The following is a 17,146-nucleotide window of genomic DNA, read 5'->3' on the forward strand; positions in this document are numbered from 1 at the left end:
AAATGATGGGAAACAAGTGGGTCGCTTTGGTTGGTCATGTTTAATCCTTAAAGGGAGAAACAGTGCTGCTCTTCATCGGTACAGAACACAAACCACAACCAACATCCACCTAAACACGTCTACATGTGGAAACAACTTTCTCCAAGTCTGAGCGTGGCAGCAAACGCCAGAGCGGCCCTCGGGTCCCAGCGCAGTTATCCCAGTGTTCGAGTGACTGCTCGCTGTGACAAAGTAAGAAAAGCTCATTCACATATTGAAGTGACCGTCTGAAGGTTAAGCAGAAATGGGTGCTGGTAAACGTTAGCTTCTCTTTATTCTCAGCAGCACACAAATACTGAGAAGTGCAGCCTGTAAACTACGGCTGCAGCTCGCAACACTAACTGGAAGTTTAATACAAGTGGAAATTTACACTGACACCACTGACTGGGAATCATGCTGACACATTTCATCTAGTAGTTAAGTATTAATGCCCATCGTCAAGCACGGGCGAACTATTCAAAGAGGAGACACTAAATGTGCTACTGGCAGATCTGATTATAGTCAGGCCAAAGGATAACTTAAAATACAATAAACAACATAATGTCAGGATTGAAGACTTCAGTTCCAAGATTAAAAAACAAATCCTCCTCCCGGGTCGTCCAATCAGCAGCAGCTCAGGCCACTATGTGGCGTAGCGTTTGGTCCACTGTTTGGCTATCCTGTCGTGTTCAGGTCTGTTTGTTGTGTACTGTGTGGCGATGCTTCCAACCAGAGGGTCAGCTGTCAACAAAACAACACGTTACTTTATTTACACACCTCCAGCTGGGCTGAAAAACTACAGCAAAGTACACAGAGCTGTGTGTGGGTGACAGTCCTGTTTGGGATGAAACCGGTCATCACAAACACACACAGACTGGTCTGAAATACAGCCTTACTGAGCGCTCACAGCTGGTCACATTTATTCTACCATTGAAACTACACGTCGTGACTGATGTAGAAGCCCAACGTCTTATCTGCTTGTGGGTCAAACCAGTACTTCCCACTGCACCACCACGCCACAGGAGTTTAACCTGATCAGTTACATTGTACCACAGCTTCCTTTGAAGTCCTACATGGATAAAGCATGAAAACAACATGACAAAAGGTCTTTATTCATTTTAAAGCTGGATCACAAAAATGGTCCTATTTTCAGTTTTTATGTGGCAGCTGTTGAACACACCGTGGAGTATCAGGACCCAAACACTGAAATTCATGGAACTGCACATTATGTTAAGTACAAGAGAAGCTTTCCTGATGCGACTGAGGGCGACTGAGAGAAACAGCATTGCTGTCGAGCTTTTCAGACGTGCTGATTCATTTGACTACGGTAAAGCTGCAGCAAGCCGCACATGCATCTAAACTGATGACTCTGCTGCCAACGTTAGCGCTCTGCTGCATGTCAGAGTAGAAGCTACAACTGCAGTGAAGACCCTGGCCTCGTCGATATCTGGACAGGATCTGATCCACGCTTCGATATCTCGGTTTTGTAAGTCTAACCGAGTTTGTATGCACGTGAGGCTCTCACCTGGGTTGCAGTCAGTGAGCAGGGAGCAGATGGACAGTAGGACCTTGGAGATGGTGAGGGCGGGACTCCAGTTGTCCTTCAGGATGTCCAGACAGATCACGCCCTGACTGTTGATGTTGCAGTGGTAGATCCTCGTACGGAACGTCACCTGATCACACAGGTAGAAACTCCATAAAAATACAGCTCGTTACAATCAAGTGTCACTCAAGAGTCAACATTACAGAAGAGCAGCAGCTCGTGGGTTTAAAGGCCAGCACTACATGCCCCCCCTCCCCACACACTCTTTGAAAAGAGTCACACATGAGGCTAAACTGTTTCCACATGAGGTCTGAAACTTAGTTAAGCTGCTAAAATTCATGTAGCTACTCTCCACAGGACAGAGGCGCCCTCTAGTGAACAATCTGAAATAAAACATTAGTTCATGTCTTTTGAATAGCAAGCATTCAGTTTCACCTTGGGTGGTTTGAAGGGGTAGTCTGGTGTGAAGGCGATGTCCAGGAAGAACACTCCCCCCTCGTACACGGAGCCTGGAGGGCCCAGGATGGTGGACCTCCACTCATAGATGTTGTCTCCTTTAGGGCCGGCGCTGGAGAACACAATCAACAAGTACTTAGTGGTTCTTCAATGATACACAAGCTCAGCACTGAGGTTTTATTTCAGTCTTCACTCTGGGGATGAAATGAAACGGTTACTTTGAAACTAAAACAGTATCACTGCACAGTTTACCACAGTGTGTTACTCAGACACCCCACACCTTCATAAATGTTTGTTCATCTTCGCTTGGCATCAGTTTTCTTATACACCAAATGTGACACACACACACACACACAACAACAACATCATCTTCCTGGCACTTGAAAGACAAGAAGTTCTACAAACACTACTTTAACAGTGAAGTCAGAGCACGCCCACACTGCAGTTTCTCCACTCATCAGGAACATACCTCTGACACTGGTGCTGTGTGTTTACAGGCTTATGACTTCTAGAAGGTGTGAAGGTGTGTATTAAATGGACGGGGGGGGGGGCATGTCTGGGCTCGTCTCTGCCTGCACGAGGCAACGTAAATGCACAGCACTGTGGTAGTAATGATATCTCCACATCGTAAAAAAGTACACTGGTGCTTTTGCAGAGGATGTAAGATGACACAGCCGTCATGTACGGGTCCTGGAAAACACCTGAAACATCAGTATAAGCATCAGTATATCCAGCCATCACACAGTGTCGTTCCTCGTTACACACCAACAGGCTGGAACAAACACTCGGCATCAACTGTGTAACTTTCAAAATGACAGACGTGCACAAACCACAGACGATCAAAAGAGATAAACAGGCTCATGTGAGGAGGTGGAAAAGACCGCGAGTCAGCTCCAACTGGGCTGACACGCAGGAAGTGTTGTTTCATCTAAAAGCCCTGTTTTTAATCCCCACATCACTGCTCATTACAACCATATGAGTCACTGTCAGTAGACTGGGACATGGACTTCACATGGCTGTGCAGACAACACAAGGACTGAGCAGTAGATGGGATCCAACAGCAGCTAGTTAGACACGTTAACGCTGGCGGTGTTTTCACATCACTGGATGCCTGACAGAGTAACACCAGATACACCTCACAGTTTGCCTTTTCATTCATTAGGACGTTCGACGCAAACGTGGAGAAAAACACGATTTGTTTCATGGAAAACTGCACGCAAAACACAAACGAATGTTTAAATGAACCAATATTGACACAGTCATTTTCAATTCAATTCTATTTGATTTATATAGCGCCAAATCACAACAAAAGTCGCCTCGAGGCGCTTTATTTTAAAATCATGTGACGCACAAATCAGGTTTCAGGGACACAAACAGCACTTCGTCACCGCGTCTGCGTTCTTGGTGGCGACAGGAGAAAGAAATGTCAGGCAGTGCTGTAGTGCTGACAGATACAGGACAATGAAGGGCCGGACATTTATGTGCCGCTCCTCCTTCCAAACTAAAACAAAGCTATTAAAGAAAGAACAGGTAAAGCAATGAGTCAAATATTATTAGAGCTAAATCAGCTCTGAGCAGCATTTTTGCCTTCTTGCATGATTCTGCAGTCTGATGTTTGCTTCATTCTTAAATGAAAAGACATTTTTGTCTGACTTGCAACGAGGGAATCAGACGTCATCTGAAGCGTTGCAGCTATAATCACACAGACTGATTATAAGGCAGAAAATATACAGGAGACAGGTGAGACAGCGAGTGCAGGTAAAAAGAGAAATCTGCTTTAACATGACAGCTCACGCCACCACCAACCCTCCAATCAGCAGATGACCTGCTCTACCTCCTGAGCTACAGCCACACCCATAATCACTCAGATCACGCTGCCTCTTTTCCACGAGCACCTGCTGTGGCGTCATTTCTATGCAATACAACACAGCACAGGTAACGCAGTATTTGCTGTTGGACTGTCCCTTGTTGTCATACCTCATCGTTGGTTTGACATCAGGGCCCACTGCCTCAATATTTCAGCATGACTGCTGTGAAGGCAGAGCAGAGCAACGCATTTATCAAGCAACACAAACTGAAACCCATCGGTGAAAGCTGCAGTATTAACTGATGGCTAACGTCTGATAAATGCTGGTTATGAATAAATGTCGGGAGGAGTTATTGTATGTCACTGAATAATCATGTCTCTGACTCAGCCAGCTGACACCCGTGCTGTCCAATCAAAGGTTGCACAAATGATTGTCTTTGTTCCTGTATGTCTAACCTCTCCAGGGCATCGCCTCATGCTGCCAGTAGTGACCCTGACCAAATATGAAACTAGTGAAAAAACATTCAAAAGGTGAGGAGTGGAAGCATGTCAGTGGGCTCCACCTGTACAAGCATTCCTGTCTCATTGTTGCAGCTGTTGTCATTTCCATTAACACTGAAACTGACTGACAGCGTCCTCTGCTACTTAACTGACCAGATCAATATCCTAGTTTAACTGACACGAGGCATCAGTCAAGATCCAGATTGTGCCAACAACAGATATTCTATTACTTCCTATTAGGGCTGGGCGATATGAGGACGATCTATTTTTAGGCTTTATCGCGATATATATCGAGATATCTTAGAAATATGGTATCTAACCAGATTCTTACTCTGGATGGCATTAACTTGGCCTCCAGTAACACTGTGAGGAACCTTGGAGTCATTTTTGACCAGGACATGTCCTTCAACTGCACATATTAAACAAATATGTAAGACTGCTTTCTTCCATTTGTGCAACATCTCTAAAGTTAGAAATATCCTGTCTCAGAGTGACGCTGAAAAACTAGTTCATGCATTTATTACTTCCAGGCTGGACGACTGTAATTCATTATTATCAGGATGTCCTAAAAAACTCCCTGAAAAGCCTTCAGCTGATCCAAAATGCTGCAGCAAGAGTCCTGACAGGGACTAGAAAGAGAGAGCAGATTTCTCCTGTTTTGGCTTCCTGTTAAATCCAGAATTCAAAATCCTGCTCCTCACATACAAGGTCTTAAATAATCAGGCCCCATCTTATCTTAATGACCTTGTAGTACCATATCACCCTATTAGAGCACTTCGCTCTCGCTCTGCAGGCCTACTTGTTGTTCCTAGAGTATTTAAAAGTAGAATGGGAGGCAGAGCCTTCAGTTTTCAGGCCCCTCTTCTGTGGAACCAGCTTCCAGTTTGGATTCAGGAGACAGACACTATCTCTACTTTCAAGATTAGGCTTCAAACTTTCCTTTTTGCTAAAGCATATAGTTAGGGCTGGACCAGGTGACCCTGAATCCTCCCTTAGTTATGCTGCAATAGACGTAGGCTGCCGGGGGATTCCCATGATGCACTGGGTGTTTCTTCTTCACTCACTATGTGTTAACAGACCTCTCTGCACTTGAATCATATCTGTTATTAACCTCTGTCTCTCTTCCACAGCATGTCTTTATCCTGTCTTCCTTCTCTCACAGCAGATGGCCCCTGCCCCTCCCTGAGCACTTGTTATAATGTCTTGAGCCCCAATACCTGCAGTCCTGGGGGCAGAGGGGGTGAGCTGCAGTTTGAGCCTCCATCAAGTCAAGTTTTTGATGTAAATATCACCATGTGTGGTAACCACAGGAACCTCAGAATCTCAGCTAAAAGCTCATACAAACCATTTCTACAACCACCAAACAGTTAAAGAGCAGTCATGTTTTGCAACACGTATGTAAACACAAACAACAAAGCCATGAACTCTTGACTTCATGCAGCCAAACAAACGGCACGTTGTCTTAAAGCTGAGCTCGCACAGATTCCAAAGCTGCAGGTTTCGTCACGCTCCGACCAAACTTCACTGAACCAGCAGCAAAAGAAGAGCACAAATATACTTCACATTTGATAAGCAATAACATGGACTCAGCGATAGTCGTCGTCGTTCGTATCACAGCTGGTTTATTCAGAGGTTTCTTTGGTGTGTGGGGAGACGTTCACATGTTTAAAACTGTCTTCATTTTGCAGTCGATGACTTTTCAGCTGGTGGAATAATTTCGTGGTGCTGCTCCCTTTTGCAGCAATACTTTCACAGCATATTTTGCAGATTGTCGCATTTTGTTCGACATCAAAATCCAGACTGAGAAACGCGTGCTCAGCCAGGGTAGAACACTTTCTGGTTGGGAGGGGGGTTAATTGATGCATTCAGAGCGTTGGGAGAAGAAAAAGCCTCACAGTGAATGACGTGCAGGAAGCTTAATATTTCCATGGTAACCTATACTCGATGGTTAGGAGGAAGCCATAGTAACCATCGTGATACAGCGAGTATATTCGATACATCACACAGCCTTTCTTAAATGTACCGGTGAGGCTGCAGCTCCTCTTTGTGAACATAAAGCCCACTCAGTGCTTCGTGTGGGCAATAATACTCCATCACTGTTGTCATTCCTTTCAATATGGGAGCCCTCCCCTGGTGACCTCTCTGCAACATGCAAGAACATTTCAGCTGTTGCGTGTTTTTCTTTGACCTTTAACAGACATGCAGCCGTCTAACCAACACTGAGCAGAGGACAACATGCTGGAAACATCCACAGCACACCAATGACCTCCCGATCTATAAAAACTAAAGTGTCTCCACACTGTGTGAAATCAAATTAATAAATCAGGCAGTAGTAGCTGTTCAGGCTGATCCCAGACACAGGACCCCGGTTCATCAATTTATCTCCTCTTAACTGTTGGAAGGAAGGAAGGAAGGAAGGAAGGAAGGAAGGAAGGAAGGAAGGAAGGAAGGACAGATGTGTGACTGAACTGACAACTTGTTTTTAAATCACCTATGGGATGAACGTATGGAGTGGCACAGGGGTTTTCCCTGACTGCAAAATAACAGGATCACAAACTACAGGGTTCATACGCCTTTTTCAGGGTCAAATTCAAGCACTTTGTAAGCACTTTCAAGGTCCATTTTCAAGCTTTTCCAGCAAGCTTTTTATGTATAAACTCAAAATGCACATTTCACTTAAAAATCAAGATGTGAAAATGTGAACTACTTTTGATTTGTTCTCTATATTTCACCTTTAAAAACGGTTTATCTTGCCAATCTGTTATTTTCTCATTTTGACAAACTGTATCGGCACAATTTATCTACATTCAGACAAAATTTAAAACATGAGTAGAAAAAAGTGATATTTCTGACTGTAAAAACCACAAACATGTTTAACGAATCAAATAGAAATTGTACATTTTGTACATTTTTAAATATATGCACAAGTTTTGCAAACAACAAAGCTTTATGGTACTGTTTACTTGTTTTCCATGTGGAGGCAGCGTTTACACTGCAATCTGCCTTTGGTGGCTTTTTTACAGCAACTGTGACGTTCACTTGTAGAACTGACACACAAAACAAAACAACGACCACACTACACACTAACTACACAAGACAACACACTAACTTGACTCCAAACACAAATCTATCATGTTTCAAAACTCGCTCTCTCTTTCTTTCACTCGCTGTCTCTCGCCCGTGTCACTCCTAAAAATCCCCCTCTTCCTCAACAACCACATGCCACATGTTGCGTCCGTCGACCCCAGAGGGTTCATCAGAAAGCCTGAAGTTGGCTAGTTGTGTAACGGGCTAATGTTTAAAGCTTTCACTTGAGTAACTCATATTGCTGCTACTGCTAAGTAATGTTAGCTAAGTTCACAGCATATTCCATAAATCTCCAGGCCATAACTAACTGTATAACAGCGCTGCCGTATTGCATCACACTCAGTGCACTTCAATCATTTCTCCAGCGAGTTTGATAGTTAGCAAAATAATCATCATAATGTTAAAAATGAGCATGTGTAACGTACACGTACTGGAAAATTATTTACTAGGACTCACCTATCATGTGACTGCAGAGCGCAAACTCCGCCATTGTCCTTTTCCATCAAACACTCATTAAAACAGCAGCTGCAGGTATGTTAGCGCACTCATCCCCACAGTTAGGGGAGGGGCGGGGTCACATATTGAAACAGAGCCACAGAGGTGCAAGGCAGCCCAGGCAGAGACATTTTGCTTTTACATTTTACTCATTTTATTTCTTTATCTATTAAAAAAAAACTATTCAGTGAGACAGTTATTTGTGGAGAATGAAATGCAGTTACACTTTCAAGCACTTTTAAGCACCACATCTGAAATTCAAGCACTTTTCAAACCTTAAAAAGACAATATTAAAATTCAAGCATTTTCAAGGATTTCAAGCACCCGTACGAACCCTGAAACTAAGACACATCAGTGTGTGTGTCTTACAAAGTAAATGCAACGCACAGTCTCTTATTATGGCCACGTTCCCATATGACAAACATCCGGCGGATGGTTCAAAGGTTCCAGAACAAAACCGACTGCAGCACCTCGATTTGTTTTGTTGGAAAAAATGCAACAGTGGCTGTGTTAGCGAGCGCGTCCACACGCAGCATTTCTGCAACCTCAAGTGTCTGTTTGTGTAAACAAATGAAGCCGAACACTGATCACAGCTGAGAGCATCCTGGGTACAGACTGCTTTCACTGCACTAACAGCACTGCATGTCGTTTCTCTCTCAATAACAACTGAAGAAAGGGCAGGATTATGATATCAACACTGTCAACACTGGGACAGGAAAAGCTGGACGGGGTCATTCATGACCTGATGATCCGACTTTAAAGCAAAAAGTGTGGAGGGACGATGCTTCGTGTGGCAGGATGAAGCCCTAATGCAGTTCATTCATCCAGACAAATACTGAGCAAGGCTGATGGTCTCCCTGTAATTACTTACATTTGGGTAATGAATAGCATTACATAAACCTCCAATAAACCCTGAAGTGATTCAGTATCAGTGTGTATCCTGTATCAGGCTGTGGTCCTCTGGCATTGTTACCCTGCACACAGCCTTCTTGTCACACTCAAAGCCCACGCTGACGACTGCTCCCTTTTCCCAATATTCCTGCCTCAGCACAGAGTCCACATTAATCAACGCTCATGTTTGAATGAGCCTCTTATTGTGCTCCAACTCAAACCTTTGCTCTCTCAGAAACACTGTAATAAGCTGCCTGACTGACACAGTCCGATGACTGCAGAGAGGAGGCTCAATGCAACAGCTCCACGCTCCCTACAGAACCTCCAATTGAATCTAACGGATCAGCCTGTAAATGTTCTCTCAGTGCTTTATGAATCTCATGTTGTAGCGCTGATACTGCCTCACTGAAAGCGATCCAGAGTGATACATCATCCATCCAGAAACAAAAACTCTATTTTAGGCTCAAATAAAATGGAAATCAATAACCGAGGAAAACGTCCAGACACGTACATCGAACCCACACAGGCTCCAAAACTCTTTCACGGGCTATGAATCAAAAAAGAACCTCACGTGCCTGTTTACTGTAGGTGTACTCATTAGCTGTCCCATCCATTTCCTTCCATCAACAAGGGGAGGATGGAGCTCCGTATTCATCCACCATCCCTCCCTGCACACGTCCAAACCACGTCACCTCTAGCAGGGTCTCTGAAATGCTCCACCTGAGCCGTCCCTCTTAAGCACTTCAGTCTAATCTTGTTCAGTCTGTAGATCTTAGCAGCTTCAGCTCTGCCACTTCCAGCTTCGCCATCTCCACCTTGTAAACTTTCTCTTTCGCAGCTTTTTAAACCCACCTTCACTTCCTCTACTCGCTCGCAGCTTGGCTGTTCTAACCGTCTCCCTCTCACGTGCCTCCGCCTGTACGGCTCTCTGCTCATTACAGACCACAAGCATCACAGCCTTCTGAGAGTCCTGCCTGACCTCATTGTCAGCCTGTCCTTGACCCCTGCAAACAATGAGGTGCTCAGGGTCAATCCCTCATTTAATCCCACCTCCATCTTAAACCCATCTGTCACTCGCAGCACTCAGACCTTCTCCACGTGGAAAACAAAAGGTATCTGAACAAAAGCTGCCAAATGCTCAGATGTGTTTATATGGCTTCTAAACTGGTTAATATTTAATGCTCAGATTATCCGTCACACATACATGTTGGTCCAAAGAAGCTATCAGTTGCTGACAGGTTAGAGGAAGTGAAAGTCTCCGTGTGCAGCAGCTCAGCACTGCTTTATGAGGCTGTCAAAGGTGAAGGACGTGTAGAGACTGGGGAGCTTCTTTATAGCTGTAGAGAAACTGTTGCAGACACGTGGAGCGAGGTGGCCACTGCTATTAAACAGAGGGCTCGTGTGCATGTGGCTCACATTAGGAACTGCCTGTTTCTGTAGCTGTGATTAGGAGAATCAACAAGACACAGGAAATGTTAAAATAAATCATTACCAAACCTCTGCAGCACAGATTACCCTACTGTACACAGCTTGAAACATTCCTCAGCTTCCCTGTGCACTGACTGTGGAACGTCAGGAATCTGGCAACATCCCAAGAGGAGATATGATGTTTGCAAGCACAAGACAAGAGAATTGGGAAGTAAGCACTAAATCAAAGAGGCAGCATGGAGAAAAACAGCAATGAAACAGTGAATGAAAGCAGCACAGAGCAGATGGCAGTGCGCCTGTGACGGCTGTAGTAAAGGAAAAGGGGGCGTGTGCAGCACTCCCAGTGGTCAGTGTCTTATTGTTAACAGAGGAGTGCTGACGACGAGGGAAACTAGTCACAAGACTTCTCTCCAATGTCCATTTGAAGAGGGGAAACGGGGTGCCGACGAATTCTGACAGAAATGAGACGACAAAGTGACTCAACAGCATGTGAGCAACATCTGCAGTGCACAGCTGGCTCATACTCTGATGTAGGGCTGTGCGATGTGACCAAAATCTCATATCCCGATATAAGAATTCTACCGTCCTGATAACGACATAAATCACACAAATGTAACAATTCTGTGAATCTCGGGCAGCTCGACTTGCGTGAAGTGTTTCCAGCTGGGCGTCGTGCAGCTGGAGTCGAGTGTTTTAACGATGCATGAAACAACACATTTTTAGACATAAGTTGTAACGGCCGCCGTTTTCTTTGTGAGTATTTATTACACGGCGTGCTGCGGGGAAACGCCTGTTCTAACGTTTGAGTCTAAGGTTTATTTTTTAGCACCTGGCGGCTCTTATTTACTTCTCATCCGTAAATAATCTGCATCTTTCACGTGATTCAGTTTATTTTGAAAGGTCTCAACAGGATCTTGAGCTTTATTGTGAAAGGTTTATGTGGAACATAAACAAGCGGACACGCGATGCTGTTACCGTCGTTGTTGTAGTGTGGTTATATTAAATATAAGAGAAAGAGAGAACTTTAAGGAATGAATATAGCCACTACAGTGACATCAAAACATGAAAATATATTGCTGTAACAGTTTATTTTGCGACACCACGAAACAAACGATAGCGTAAAATGAAACGATAGATGTTTTTATATCGTCATGTGATATATATCGTTACATCAAACAGCCCTACTCTGATGAGCAGATTCCAAATGAAGCAGGAAGAACCCAAACCTACTGATCATGATGTGCACGAACAGAGTTTATTTAAACTGTGAAACTGAACAGAATGATTCAGTCTGAGAGGACACACACACACGCACACACACACGCACGCACACACACACGCACATGCATGCACACACACACGCACACACACACACGCACATGCATGCATGCACACACGCACACACGCACACACGCACATGCATATGCATGCATGCACACACACACACACACGCACATGCATGCACACACACACACACACACACACGCACATGCATGCACACACACACACACACACTCACACACTCACACACGCACACGCGCACACACACACACTCACACACGCACACGCGCACACTCACACACACACACGCACACACACACACACACACACACACACACACACACACACACACACACACACACACACATCTTAATTTTGCTCAGTCGGTGTGTCAGTCGCTGATGTCACTAAATAGTTTTGTCTGAAAAACAAAAGTTTCTAAGTCACTTCCATCTTCTAAACAAATAAAGAGAGAACAGCAGCAGCTCAGTCAAAACAAAGACGGCATTGTGGCAGATTAGAAGCTAATCTGAGGAGCACGGTGAGAATGTTAAACACCCCTCAGATTTTCTTCTTCGTGTTTTGTTCTCTTTGACGTGCTTGGCCCTTTATTTCTATACAGAACGAAATAAATAACTTGAGCACTGAACCTGCAGTAAATCGAAGGATGATGCTGAACAGCCAAGAAGCCTGTGGAGGAGCCTGGGAACATTACTGATCACTGCCTAGCCGGACTCAGCCACCTCTGACCTCCAGGTCAAGCTCGCTGGGATTCAACCTCGCCCCAGAGTTTTAGTAGATGCACCTGTGGTATCAATTTTAAACACCTGAGCTGAAAGCATTCACAAACTTGGTTGTCCAGGTTGTTCACCAGGACGCGCAGCAAAGTCCCCATCCCATAAAAAGCTTATCACATCCTCAACTCACCGGCTGAAGCGCAAAGGAGATACTGGTGCAGGCTGAACAAAGACTGGTCCAGTGCCAGTGTGGGCTAACCAGTTTGATGAGCTCTCTGGATATTAAAGGAACAGTGGAAACATAGTTTAAGGGTCAGCGGGTAAAGAGGTCTTGTTATGCACACGTTCAGCGTGTTGGATGTGAGCTGTTCCACATTTGCTGTTAGAAGCTTTTGTATTTGTCATGTCTTCTGTCTCTGAACTGCAGGTTTACACCAACTTCAACTACAGCTGAGGGATAAAAACAGCTTAGGAATAAAGACGGGTGTTCGAAAAAGTATTTCTACAAGAGATGCTGGAAGAAGAGTGAGAATAAGGAAGAGGAATACAACACAGCTTTACTGATGTTGCAGATAATAGGGGAGTAAAAGGATTTCACTCCTACAACAGCTCCAACTACAGGTCATGATCAGTCGCATAACCAAGAAAGCAGAACAATGAGTCACTGCACTGAAATGAACATGTGTTTGGTTTATGAGGACTCGAGCTGTTTTCTACTTGGTTTGTATGAAAAAAAACAAGGGGTACACACACACACACACACACACACACACACACCTCCTACTTTGCAGCCAATAACCCGCTGGGAGAAGCCGGGAGCATCGAGTCAGCCAGAGCCTCGTACCTTCCAACCCCTGGCTCGGCTCGGAGTACTTACTGTGTCAAGAAAAACAAAAACCTGTACCGGCTTCACTTCAGCGGCACAGAAGAATCCATCCCATGATGATATGCCTAACAAACAGACTTAAGGAAGCTCTGCAAAGCCAGGTGTGTGCTGACTGAAACTCCTTGGCAGCATACAGGATGTTAAATAGTAGCAGGAGACTTCCAGTAGCTGCGCCACATGCAGCACATGCTCATCATTCACTTTTGCAGCCAAACCTGCCGGACCTGTCTGACATTTGGCAAACAAGCTGTTCCACCAGCAGGACACCTGAATCCCCACCAGGAGCCTGTTCCTCCAAACCTCTAGGTTCCACAGATGTACACCGAGCAGACGTAGCTAAAGACCTCCACCTGGACAGCTTTTCCCTCCAGTCAGCTAGAAAACAGTCTGCTTTCAGGGTAGCTGGTTATTTTATTTTATTTTTAAATGCCTCAGCGTTTCCAGTGATATTCTGACATAATCATGAGGTTAGAAGTTGGTTTTTCTTGTTCAACGACCACAAATAAGACAGTTGAGAAAGAGGATCTAATTAGGAAGTGCTCATCAATCATTTGTTAGCCCACAAACAGGTCTTATTTTTATTCCACTCTCGCACACAGACGTCGACGTGAACATGACTAAAGAATTCTGTGCAGTGAAAGACTAACTTGTGACAGATCATAAAGTCTTTATTCGAGAAGATAAAACACGAGAAACACGTCAGAGAGCCAGGTGTTACAAACGACTCACCTGCAGTTTGGTGGAGGGTCCAATGTGATGTCAGCCAATTCCTTCTGAATTCTGCAAAATCAGATCGGAGTCAGTAAAACGCGTTACTGTAAGTCCACAAAGAGGAATGACGATAACCAGAAACGAAGCTACTCTGCAAAAATCACCACAAACCCACGCCTGCAACAGTCACGTCAAACTTTCCACGCTGCCAGCTTATCTTGTGTGACATGACAGGCGCCGCTCTTCTACTCCACCCAGCATCACTGCACTCACCTCTTAGCACTGGTGGACAGATGTTTGGAGGTTTTGCTCATGCTGGCTTTACTGTCCCTTTTCTTTGGGGGGTTCGCCTCCTGCTGTTGCTGCTGATGGGTCGAAGAGGAAGAAGAGGAAGAGCTTGTGCTGGCACGGGAATCTTCATCCGACATACCGAGCCTGGGAAATGAACATTAATTTAAAATGATATTTCATAATAAAACGAAATTATTCGAGCTGCTGCAGGACTCTGACGTATTAAATCCACCTACTACAGCTGACACGGTCCACTAACACGTCCACGGCTGCCACTGAGTTCAAGCTCTAACTGCACTGAAACATAGAAATGTTCGTAGGATACACGCGTTAACTGTAACAGGTTGGCGTTTTCTATCTATGGGACTGTAAAGCTATAGTGTGCAGCCGTGGCTGCCTCCATCACATTACGGCTCAGGCCTGGAGCGACACTGGCCGAGTAAACTGGTTGGACTAGTTTAAATCCTCCCCGTGTGAGGAACCTCTGTGGCCTGAGCTAATGTTGCCTGTTATTTTTAGCTCGTTGGGCAGCGACAAAGGAAACATCTGATGGAGCAGTTGGGCCCGGCTCTGGTCAACACCAGGGACCAAAACACCACCTCACACCGACCCGTGAGTGGAAAAGCAGAAACGCATCGGCGGGGCGATGTCGCAGTCGAACCCCGATGCTACACCTCAACAATGTTCAGCTGCGGGGAACTTTCGGATAAAGGAGTCAGGAAGCTCCTTCGGTCTGTCGAGCTGCTTCTCAGGCCTCACATTACGACGTCAGAAAGAAACAAACAGAACCCGCCGTTCGCTCAAAGCTTTTCCTCGCATTTTAAAGCTACATCCGTCGACACTGACCCAGCCACAGGATGCACACAGTCCTAAACTCTCCTCTGACGATTAAAGGGCGCATTTGTCAGACTAACGCCCTCCGCAACATACACGCGACACACAGTGTTACAATATTATGAGCCGTTACACAAATATCTCCTGTTAGATACCTTTCTTTGTGTGTGTGTGCGTGCAAAGCCTACGCGCGTGTCCCTCCGCCGCCTGACTACACTCGCCGCCGTCAGGTTCACGCGCTACAGTATGGAAACGGGAACTTCCGGCCGACGTCTACAAAATAAAAGCACATTAAACTCATGGGAATAATTGGTCACACACAATGACTGTAGAAAACACACGAAAAGGCATCAGCACAAGAACAAGATAGTGCATATTTATCCTTAAAAGTATAATATCTTATATGACCCTTTCAAAAATGATATTAAAATGAAGACGATAAAGATACAAAAGTTGTTGTATTGTTAATTATTATAATTTTATTCACACACTTTACTACATACAGTACTGTATAGGTCCATTCTAGTGGGACCCCTTAAAGACAAAAACCTTTTTCTGCAGCAAAAGTGCGAAATTCTACAACTACCACTAATAATAATAATTTTAAAAAAGAATAATAATAATAATGGTAATAGTAGTGTAGTAGGTATAGTAGTAGTGGTAGTACTATTTTAATTTTGCAACTCCAAAATGTTGCTTAAATTACACATTGACATTATATTTTTAATTTTTACAAATACACAGGGTTCATCTTTTTGCTTGGCCTAAAATGATTGGTACGTGTATTTATATATGTCATGGGGTGTCAACAGCTGGATTTGCCAATTGAGATGTGGTGCTTTTATTTTGTAGGTTCTGACAGTGTACTTCCTGGTACTATTGCGAACAATAACAAAAAACAACTTGGCGTTTGCAATGGATCTAAGCGCGCCTGTGACAGGAAGTGTTCGTCCCGCAGCTGCCACTAGTCGGCGGAGTTTCCATTTTGGCTTTCTGCCAGAAATCTTCTGCGCTATTCGGTGTTTTCACGCATGCGTTGGTTTGGATTATGCGCCCAAAGTATTTGGCATAAAACTATTTTGTGGCGTTTACAAAAAGATCCTGTTTTAGGTTTAAATAGACCGATTCAACACTGGAGAAGCAAGGCTCAGATGGTTTGGACATGTGCAGTGGAGGATGATGGACACACCGGACAAAGGATGCTGTTATGCTTCTGTCATGCAGTCATAACAGAAGCTGTCTAACATTCATTTGGAAAGAAAGCCATTACCTGTCCATGAACCAGTTTATCACTGCTGCCCTGCACGCGTCTCCACTGTCATGCAGCATATTTACTGTCATTATCCACACGTGGATGTTCCACATTTGGATTAGTTATGTACTAACAGAAATGATGTAAGAACCCAAGCACACCTTACTACTGTGCCTTCAGGTAGTAAACATATAGTTAGGGCTGGACCAGGTGACCCTGAATCCTCCCTTAGTTATGCTGCAATAGACGTAGGCTGCCGGGGGATTCCCATGATGCATTGAGTTTTTCCTTTCCAGTCACCTTTCTCACTCACTATGTGTTAACAGACCTCTCTGCATTGAATCATATCTGTTATTAACCTCTGTCTCTCTTCCACAGCATGTCTTTATCCTGTCTTCCTTCTCTCACCCCAACCAATCACAGCAGATGGCCCCGCCCCTCCCTGAGCCTGGTTCTGCTGGAGGTTTCTTCCTGTTAAAAGGGAGTTTTTCCTTCCCACTGTCGCCAAAGTGCTGCTCACAGGGGGTCATATGATTGTTGGGTTTTTCTCTGTATCTATGGAGCGCCTTGAGGCGACTTCAGTTGTGATTTGGCGTTATAAAAATAAAACTGAATAGAATTGAATTAATAAAATCTGTCTACTGTTAATGTTCAGCCTGAGAACGGCTGCACTGAGTTCATTTAAAGGACAGTTCATAGCTCCTGTCAGCTGACAACAAAACTTTGGGCTTCACCAAAATTGAGAAGACTGGAAAAATGTTGCCTGGAATGATCAGTATGCAGATGGTAACACATCAGACCCACTACTAGGTGCACTCGTACTGTGTGAAAAGCATTTTTAAGATTAATTTGAAGAGATTTCTACTCAACATATTTAGACTTTTAAGCCAACAACAGCATAAATGAACCGTACTGCATCGTTTTCTCC

General features: G+C 44.5%; 1 protein-coding gene across 7 annotated transcripts; it reads right to left on the minus strand.

The window, feature by feature from the left end:
- Positions 1–21: 21 nt before the first annotated feature.
- On the minus strand, positions 22–15,246 carry LOC120715557 (ubiquitin-conjugating enzyme E2 E1-like). 7 transcript variants are annotated; one of them, XM_040002586.1, is made up of 6 exons: positions 15,155–15,246; positions 14,115–14,276; positions 13,860–13,910; positions 1,997–2,129; positions 1,544–1,691; positions 22–759 (listed from the first exon to the last, which is right to left on the minus strand). In XM_040002586.1, the coding sequence occupies exons 2-6, from the start codon at positions 14,267–14,269 to the stop codon at positions 662–664; spliced, it is 585 nt and encodes a 194-aa protein (XP_039858520.1). In that variant the 5' UTR covers positions 14,270–14,276; positions 15,155–15,246; the 3' UTR covers positions 22–661. The 7 variants fall into 7 exon arrangements, with proteins under 7 accessions (XP_039858520.1, XP_039858515.1, XP_039858519.1 ...); XM_040002581.1 differs by having other exon boundaries at positions 15,122–15,236; XM_040002585.1 differs by lacking the exon at positions 15,155–15,246 and adding an exon at positions 14,979–15,109.
- Positions 15,247–17,146: the final 1,900 nt, after the last annotated feature.

Source organism: Simochromis diagramma, unplaced genomic scaffold, assembly GCF_900408965.1.
Source record: "Simochromis diagramma unplaced genomic scaffold, fSimDia1.1 OVJJ01000449.1, whole genome shotgun sequence".
In the NCBI taxonomy this organism is placed as follows: Eukaryota; Metazoa; Chordata; class Actinopteri; order Cichliformes; family Cichlidae; genus Simochromis; species Simochromis diagramma.